Source organism: Kogia breviceps, chromosome 14 (assembly GCF_026419965.1).
Source record: "Kogia breviceps isolate mKogBre1 chromosome 14, mKogBre1 haplotype 1, whole genome shotgun sequence".
Taxonomy (NCBI): Eukaryota; Metazoa; Chordata; class Mammalia; order Artiodactyla; family Physeteridae; genus Kogia; species Kogia breviceps.
In genome coordinates this window covers 26,551,530-26,561,053 of record NC_081323.1, presented here as the reverse complement: position 1 = coordinate 26,561,053, position 9,524 = coordinate 26,551,530, and the positions used below count along the sequence as shown (strand labels likewise).

General features: G+C 49.1%; 2 protein-coding genes across 5 annotated transcripts in view; one reads left to right on the top strand and one right to left on the bottom strand.

Moving 5' to 3' along the window:
- The window catches only part of MRPL28 (mitochondrial ribosomal protein L28), a 65,744-nt gene that overhangs the window by 54,738 nt on the left and 1,482 nt on the right, over window positions 1-9,524 (bottom strand). The window lies entirely within an intron of this gene.
- RAB11FIP3 (RAB11 family interacting protein 3) overlaps window positions 2,842-9,524 on the top strand; it is a 78,114-nt gene continuing 71,431 nt past the window's right edge. For 3 of the 4 annotated variants that reach the window (XM_067012765.1, XM_067012763.1, XM_059036878.2), the window contains exon 1: window positions 2,842-3,472. In XM_067012765.1, coding sequence (XP_066868866.1) covers window positions 2,906-3,472 — 567 coding nt within the window. In that variant the 5' untranslated portion in view covers window positions 2,842-2,905. The remainder of the gene's footprint in view (window positions 3,473-9,524) is intronic. The other variant, XM_067012764.1, reaches the window with a different exon arrangement.

Sequence of the window (9,524 nt, the reverse complement as noted above, 5' to 3'; positions counted from 1 at the left end):
ACCCAAAAGCCAACAGATGTGAGCTGCACCCCACCCTCTCCCTTCCTCTTCTGTGTACCTGTTACATGGCTAAATTAAAATGTGCGTGGGGTGGGCGTGGAGGAGCAGGTTAAAATGGCAGCAGGGGCTGCTTCCCTTGAGCTGGTTCATTTCATCTTGAATACTAGAGATCAAAAATGTCTAAAGGGGGGCTTCCCTGGTGGCGCAGTGGTGGAGAGTCCGCCTGCCGATGCAGGGGACACAGGTTTGTGTCCCGGTCTGGGAAGATCCCACATGCCGCGGAGCGGCTGGGCCTGTGAGCCATGGCCACTGAGCCTGCACGCCCGGAGCCTGTGCTCCGCGAAGGGAGGGGCCACAACAGTGAGAGGCCCGCGTACCGCAAAAAAAAAAAAAAAAAGGGTCTAAAGGGAAGTCCTCCCTGGTGGAGCAGTGGTTGAGAGTCCACCTGACAATGCAGGGGACACAGGTTTGCTCTCTGGTCCGGGAAGATCCCACATGCCATGGAGCAGCTAAGCCCATGCACCACAACTACTGATCCTCCACTCTAGAGCCCACGAGCCACAGCTACCGAAGCCCACATGCCTAGAGCCCGTGCTCCGCAACGAGAAGCCACCGCAATGAGAAGCCCGCGCATCGTAACGAAGAGTAGCCTCCGCTTGCCACAACTAGAGAAAGCCCGTGTGCAGTAACGAAGACCCAACGCAGCCAACAATAAATAAATAAATAAATTCATATATTTAAAAAATGTCTAGGGGATGCTTGTGGTCCAAACGCCCAGTCCAAGTGCTCAGGAACTTGCTACCTTTAATATTTCAGGAACAGAGTTTCTTGAAGTGGTCTAAGCAGGAAGGTGCATGCTTTCCATGCTGGGGTTCTGTTTGGGTGCATCAGCCAGCCAAGGAATGCAGATTTTTCATGAATTGGCACAGCAGCAGTAGGAGTGCTGCTTCCCCGGGGCGCAGCCCTCGCCTCATTTGGTTTTACCTCCCCCACATTAATACCCTTATTTAGAAAGGTTGACACATCACTATAACTACCTCTGAAAACTGTATCTGGGGCTTCCCTGGTGGCGCAGTGGTTGAGAATCTGCCTGCCAATGCAGGGGACAAGGGTTCGAGCCGTGGTCTGGAAATATCCCACATGCCGCGGAGCAACTAGGCCTGTGAGCCACAATTACTGAGCCTGCGCGTCTGGAGCTTGTGCTCTGCAACAAGAGAGGCCACGATAGTGAGAGGCCCGCGCACCGCGATGAAGAGTCGCCCCCGCTGGCCGCAACTAGAGAAAGCCCTCCACAGAAACGAAGACCCAACACAGCCATAAATAAATAAATAAATAAATTTAAAAAACCCAACACTGTATCTGGCCAAAGGCACCAGTCCAATTTCAGATTCTTGCCAAACTGGAGATAATTTATTTTCTTTGAATGCAGTATCTTCCTCATGAAAGCATACAGCTCTTATAAGAAATTGAGAATATAGTTTTTGGGTTGTGGGGCGGTATTCCCTTGCCCTTCTTTTCCCCAATGCCAACCTCACAAAATCTGGTGCCACGTGCCATGGGATTTTGTCATGGGAGATAAATCAGTTAATTAACACACTGCTCCTCACGGTACACTTGGAAACAGGTTCAGTTTCCTTTGGTTCTTGCCAAAGATGCTTATGAACATACCTAGTGCTGGTGCTTTCCCCGATACATCTCATTACAGGCTCTAAATGGAGCCTGTAATGTTAAGTGCACCTCGCCTGAGGACTGGCAGCTCACCGGCTCCTATCCAGCATGTCTCCGCTTTCATGCCTGCTTCAAGGTTTCCATGTTGCTGCCTGGCGCCCTGTGTCCCCACTGACGGTAGTGACATCTAGAGAAACAGATGTCAGTTGTCAAAGACAGCCGCAGTGCTTGGGAGGCTTGACTGTACACCGGTGATGAACACTGGATATCCTACGGGGAAAAAAGCCCTTGTCATAGATTTTTTAAAAGTCTCAGTGTTTGGCCACGCGTTCCTTCGGTCACAAGTGATGGACCTCATTTCCAGGGCCCTTCCACACTCAGGCGGGGGCTGCTCTTGCTACCGCAGGTCAACGCCTGGACTTCGCGCGGCGGGCGTCTGCGGAGGGCGCCACTTGCACTTCCCCCGCCCCATTAGGATCGTGTTCGCTGCTTATCAATCTGTGGGAGCGCTTTACACTTGCAGGACTCAGTCCATCCGCCCCGTGCGTGGGTCGATGACGTCACGCCCGGGCCCACAGCCTCCAAGCACACCCACATCTCGCTCCCAAACGTCGATATACAGCAAGGGACCGAAGACCCCCAAACCGCGCAGCCGCGCCGGCACCTGCCTTTATAACAAGGCGACAAGGGGCGGGGCCAGCGTGCGGCGCGACGTGATGACGTCATGCCGAAAACGGAGGGCGGGGCGAGGGCGGTGGCGTGCGCTCTGGTACCTCGGGTACATTCTCATCGTCCGCCTAGGCTGCGTCCCGCTTAGCGTCCACCTCCACGTCGTCCTCCTCATCAGGGTCTTCCTCCTCCTCCTCAGGGTCCCCTCCTCGGCGTCCCCCTCTTCGGCGTCCCCCTCCTCGGCGTCCCCCTCCTCGGCGTCCTCTCCCCGCCCTCCCCCTCGACTTCCCTCGGCCGCCCGCAGCCGCCATGGGCCCGCGCCCGCCGCGCCGCCGGGCCAAGGACAGCTGAGGCGCGTCGCGAAGATGGGCGAGGGCGGAGCAGGGCCCGAGCGCCAGCCCGAGCAGTCCGGGCGCCCCGCGCGCGCCCGCCCGCGCCGCCGCGGGGATGCCCGCGCCCGCCGCCGCGCCCTGAGCGCCTTTGTCTGCCGCCCGCGCCGCCCGCGCCGCCCGCGCCGCCCGCCGCACCACTGGCCTCGCGGGCCCGCTCCGCGGCTGGGGGCGCACCCATGAAGATGGACCCGAGCTGGCCGGCCTCCCCAGCGGACGGCCCGGGTCCCGACCCAGAGCCCGGTGGGCCCGGAGCGCCCGCCGCCCCCGCCCCGCTCCCTGGGCTCGGCCCGCAGGACCTCGCGGCCGGCGCGGATGCTGGGCGAGCTCCAGGGCGGGAGCGGCGGCCGCAGCGCTCGAGCCGGGACTCCGACCCCGACCCGCCGCTGCCGGAACTCGGCCCGCTCTTTTCCTGGACGACGGAGCCGGAGGGTGACGGCCCCCCGCACAGCGCGTCTGTCCGCGCGCAGGACTTCAGCCGCAGCCATCACCTGAGGGGCGAGGTCGACTTCTTTCCTTCCTTCGCGTCCCCCGCGGTGGGCGAGCCGGCCCTGGAGCTGGGTCCCGGGGACCCGGACCGGTCCTCAGACTTTAGCCAGACCCGCCCCCTAACGAGCGAGCCCGCGGGGTGTCCGGAGGACGGTCCCCGCCTCCGAGCCGTATTCGATGCCCTGGACGGGGATGGGGACGGCTTCGTCCGCATCGAAGACTTCGTCCAGTTCGCCACCGTCTATGGGGCAGAACAGGTAACTAACTCGCAGCGTGGCAGACGGGCCCCGCGCGGTGTTCGCGGAGTGCAGGAGGTCCCGCGTTCTCTTTTGATTCACTTCTGCTCTCACCTCTGGTTGAATTTCGCTGAAGCACCTCTTCCCCCTTTAAAGAGGTCCTATTCCCAGGAGTCAGTTTCTTTCCCTACCATCCCAAGCCACACAAGCTGATCTTTCCTAAATTGAGAGGAGCTCCTGGCGTGGGGACATGCCCCTAGGCTGCCAGATAAAAGTGCCCCCTGGATGGAGACGTGCCAGCGGTTCCCCCAACTGAGGGCCCAGGTCTGGCTTGGCTGAAGTAATTCACTTGTTCGGTCTGCAAAGGCCAGGGTGCACTTGGACGCTTAAGATCATGTTAATCTATTTTGAGCGCAGTTACTTTACTGTGTATGTTTGGCTTATGTTTTAGGTAGATTCGTTGTTGGGGAGACAGTGAACGTGAAAAACGGTTATTTCCATACCTTCTGTGCGGAAGGGAAAGGGATGAACCCCAGAGGAAGGGGAATGAGCCTAAGAGCACAGTGGTGAATACAAACTCGAGCAGAACTCCATCAGGGCCATCTCCACTCTTGTAGGACAGGTGAGGTGCTAGACAGGTGACGGGAATGCACAGGGCAGTGTGGCAGGAGTCCTGTGCGGATCCCAGGGCTGCGGCTGCTCTGGGAGAAGGTGGGCCTCAAGATCCAGGCCTTCCCCCATCTCAGCACTTATGAAAGTTTATGTGGAGACAGCAGCAGGGCTGTGTATGTTCTGCTGTTAACCCAAACAGACATCAAATATGTTACTGGTGTTCATTTTAAAATATTTTACTTAGTAGTGGGAAATAACAAAAGATTGATCTGCTAGCTTTTGTATTTTATTGATTTTTCATACATGTGGGTATTTGTTAAGTGGGTGTTAGGTACATATGCATGTTTAAGCCAAGAGGTAAAATTGACATCCTGCTATTTAAGGTGTCTGCCATAACATTAAGAACCTTTATAAAGGATCTGTGTGCCCCCTGAGTATTCACAGTGTCCATTGAGCTGTCATGTAAAGAACTGGGTCGTCCTGAGTCAGGGCTCCTTGTTGAGTTTTCAGCGTGGGCATGTCCCTGTGGGCATCCTGAATGTTGGCGTCTAGGTCATTGTGAACTCCTGTTTAGCCCTGGGTTGAAGACATTGCTCAGGACAGGTCTTCCATCTCTTAGTGTAATGGGCAGAGAGAGAGATATGTGACTGACAGTTTCCTGTATGATTAGTATGGATTGTGATTGCTGGTCTAAGTTGTTTTTCTTTTTAAAATATTTTATTTATTTATTTTTGGCTGCGTTGGGTCTTTGTTGCTGCACGTGGGCTTTCTCTAGTTGTGGTGAGCAGGGGCTACTCTTCGTTGCAGTGTGCATGCTTCTCATTGCGGTGGCTTCTCTTGTTGGGGAGCACAGGCTCTAGGCACGCGGGCTTTAGTAGTTGTGGCACGTGGGCTCAGCAGTTGTGGCTCGTGGGCTCTAGAGCACAGGCTCAGTAGTTGTGGTGCACAGGGTTAGTTGCTCCACAGTGTGTGGGATCTTCCCGGACCAGGGATTGAACCTGTGTCCCCTGAATTGGCAGGTGGATTCTTAACCACTGCGCCACCAGGGGAGACCTGGTCTAAGTTTTTTTGATGCTTTTCCTTCTTGCCCCTCGGCTGGAGAGCACCTTGGGTATCCTTGGTTGTTTCTCATTAGTGTGATGTGTCTTCTCTACAAACATTCCCTTCCTCATTACACCAATCAAGAATGTTAGGAAAGTGGCACATTTGTTCTTCTTTACCATAATCTGACTCTTAATAGAGTGCTTTATAGCTTGTATGAGGCTCATTTATGTTTTCACTGGATCATCAACCCTTCTCTGAGGTGGTAGGAGGCAGAAGGGATTCATCCCACTTTACAGGTAAGAAACTGGAGGCCCATAAAGGTTAAGTTACTTTCCAAGGCCTCACAGATTGTCAGTGCAATAACAGGGACTACACCTAGGTTTTCTGGGCTCATAATGTTTAGGTGGCTCTCAACTTCCTAGGTTTGGTACCCTTAAATAATCCCACAAAGTTTCATCTTATTGACTTTCATAAAACCATTTTCATTTGAGAACCACCTTTTGTTGTATCATTCTTACTGATCACAGTGGGAAAAATAGGGGTTGTTATTTGGGGCTGAGCTTTTTCTAAATACAAAGTAGAAATGAGTCAACATTCTTTGTTCTGGTAGCCCCTGGTGGAATTTTAAGTTTGGGGGTAAGGCCAGGATGACTCAGGATTTGGTGGGGATGGGCAAGTGAGGGAGATCTCCTGTGGCATTGCCCCTTCCGTCTGCTATCCCAGACTTCTCAGGAAGAAGCAGTGTTGGATGTGATCTAAGTGCCAGACTTGGACAGGCTTCCTGGGATGGTGGAGGAGAGCTCTTGTTTTGGAGCAGATAATTAACAGTGTAGCAAAAGGTTAATTTTTGTGTCTGTGTAAACTTTGCTAGCCTTTATTATGACTCAGTCTTGCTTTTCCAAGTCCAATGTCAGAATACATTATAGAGGAGCAAAGAGAAGAAATATTCTTTGATAGTGGAATAATTTAGAGAAAAGTGAAGAATTCTACCTCATGATAAATATTAAATATTTTTAATTTTTTAAAATGAAAAGTATTGAACATACATATGAGTAGAGAGCATAGTCTAGAGAAACACTCTACCTGCCCCCAAGCCATTGCACAGTTTCCGAAGTCTTGGTTCATTTGTGAACTCCCTACTCCCCACCCCCAGATTACTTTTGAAGCACATACCTGACATATCATTTCACCCATAAATATTTCAGTATATATCTCTAAAAGATAAGAATTCTTTTTTAAACATTTATGATTTTTTTTTAACTGTAGGAACAGTTTGGATAAGCTGGATAACAGCAATAAAGACCATAAGTTGCTGTACTTTCCACCTTGAGATTTCAAAATACTGAGTTCATGAGTCTCTTAGGCTGGTCACATTACTGTTGTTGATGATCACAACTCAATTATCTTGATTATTGTCAAATTTTCAAAGGTAGCACTTTCAGTATCTTTTATGTAATCTGTTTATGAAGGAAGTGTTTTAAATTATTTAAGTGGATTCTCTGAATTTTTAATAGAAGCAGTTCCCATTCATAATACAGACGGCTTTTGTGTCCCTCTTTCTTTAGCAATGTCATGGTGTGTTTGGCTCTCATTACCTCATCTGGTGATAGATCAGGTATGGTGTAATAGAACACAGTGTTGGCAGGAATTGAAAGGGGAAAGAAGACTTAAGAGGAGCTTTCTGGTTGTATTTTCTTGACCAGGAATTTATAGTCAGATGTGCCCAGGCACTAGTTCTGAAGTTGCAGTAGGTTACCTTTAAGGCCTTGACTGTCTATGAAGATTCCTTGTTGACGTGACCCCTTCTTACTGAGAGGACTGATGCTTTTGTAGTCATCACCAACTTATCATAAAGCAGAAATTGTAAAATAAACTGTGAGAGTATTGTGAGAAAGGATTCATTTCTTTTGGTGTTATTTTTCAAAGGAATTAATTATAATTGTTAAGATTATTTTCACAGTATAACACTCACTTAAGCATTTACATTTTAACAGTCACGGGTCCTTTCCAGAGAGCCCTGCATGTTGGAGCCGTGAATGCCCTTCAGTAACCTTGTGGGCCCTGTCCATCCTCCTCAGCACTTGCAAAAGGAGGCTGCTGGAGGAGGTGTCAATGCACAGAAGGTCTCCTTGCTTTTCATTCCTTTCCATTCCTCTGCTGGTGGGCAGTTGGAACTCCCTGGGGACGTCTGGCCACACCTTTTAGTTGCTTCAGTTTCCTTTCCAGTTTCTGTCCTAGTCTTGGGTTTGCGTGTGTGAGAGAGAATGAGTGTGCGTGCGGGAGCAGGTGCACGTGAGAGCTGGTGGTGTGTGTGTGTCTGGGTCTGTGTGTCGGAGGAATTGCTAAAAGGCAGATGACGTTCCTTTCTGTGCTTGGATCCCAGGCAATTTTGTTAGTGTCTTAAAAAATGCCTTTTTCAAAAAAAAAAAAAAAAAAAAAAAAAAAAAACTTGTTTAAAAAATGCCTTTTTCGGGGCTTCCCTGGTGGCGCAGTGGTTGAGAATCCGCCTGCCGATGCAGGGGACACGGGTTCGTGCCCTGGTCCGGGAAGATCCCACATGCCGCGGAGCAACTAAGCCCGTGAGCCATGGCCGCTAGGCCTGCGCGTCCGGAGCCTGTGCTCCGCAACGGGAGAGGCCACAGCAGTGAGAGGCCCGCATACCGCAAAAAAAAAAAAAAAAAAAAAAATGCCTTTTTCATAGTATAAAAGTAACACATGCTTACTATTTTTAAAAACTGGAAAACAGAGTGTTATAAAATATAAAACAAAAAATGACCAATAATCCCACTATCACGAGAAAAACAGCATTAGCATTTTTGTGCATTTCCTTCCAGACTTTTTTGTATACACACACACATAACTGTATAGAAGTACACAATTGAGGTCATATTGGGTAGAAGCTAAATTATTTTTATAGATGTTTATTGTTTATTTTCTATTATTATTTTAAAATGTTTATCTATTTATTTGGCTGTTCCTGGTCTTAGTTGTGGCATGGGGGACCTTCGTTGCGGCATGGGGGAATCTTTTAGTTGCAGTGTGCAGAATCTTTAGTTGCAGCATACGAACTGTTAGTTGCGGCATGTGGGATCTAGTTCCCTGCCCGGGGATTGAACCCGGGCCCCCTGCATTGGGAGCACGGAGTCTTAGCCACTGGACCACCAGAGAAGTCCCAGATGTTCATTGTTTAAAAAAATAAAAGTAAGTAACACCAGTAAGCAAAATATAAAAATAAGAATCACCTGTAATCCACCATCCAGAGATAACTATTTAAGTATTTAATGTGTAAATTATAATATATGTAATAATGCTTCATTGTCCAAAAATGGTATAATTCCATGTCTGTTGTTTTGAACCTGCTTTTTGACCTGTTTTTTAAAATTGAAGATTTCAGATGTATACATTCGTCCCTCTGTATGGAGGGTAGGATTGGTTTCAGGACTTACCCCCCTTGGATACCAAAATCCATGGATGTTCTAGTTGCTTATACATAATGGTGTGATATTTGCATATAACCTATACACATCCTCCCATATACTTTATTAATTTTTGTTCTATAATATTTTTTATTGAAACATTGTTGATTTACAATGTTCTGTTGATTTTTTTTGGTTTTGTTTTGTTTTATAATTTTTTCCTCCTATATACTTTTTTTTTTTTTTTTTTTTTTTTTTTGTGGTACGCGGGCCTCTCACTGTCGTGGCCTCTCCCGTTGCGGAGCACAGGCTCCGGACGCGCAGGTTCACCGGCCATGGCTCACGGGCCCAGCCGCTCCGCGGCATGTGGGATCTTCCCGGACCATGGCACGAACCCATGACCCCTGCATCAGCAGGCGGATTCTCAACCACTGCGCCACCAGGGAAGCCCTCCTATATACTTTAAATCATCTGTTTTACTTATAATATTTAATACAATGTAAATGCTACATAAACAGTTGTAAATACAGGGTGAATGTTATGTAAATAGTTGACAGCAGGTGGCAAGTTCAAGTTTTGCTTTTGGGAACTTTCTGGAATTTCTTTCCCCCATTTTTTTTTTTTTTTTTTTTGGCCACTCTGCACAGCATGTGGGATCTTAGTTCCCCGACCAGGGATTGAACCCATACTCCCTGCAGTGGAAGTGCGGGGTCTTAACTTTCCTGGACCACCAGGGAAGTCCCCCCAGCCCCCAAAATGTTTTTGATCCTTGGTTGAATCCGTGGATGTGGAACCCACAGATACGGACGGGCAGCTGTACTTTAATGGAAGCCTAAGGCTTACTTGTCCTCAGGGAGATTCAGAGTCATGTGGGATTATTCTATTGTAGTATCTAACATTTAGGAAGAATTAAATTCCATGTGGACTACACAGACCACATTGTAAAGAGCACCAAGTTAGGGGTTGCTTACTTTTCAAACACTTATTTCGTTTAAATTCTG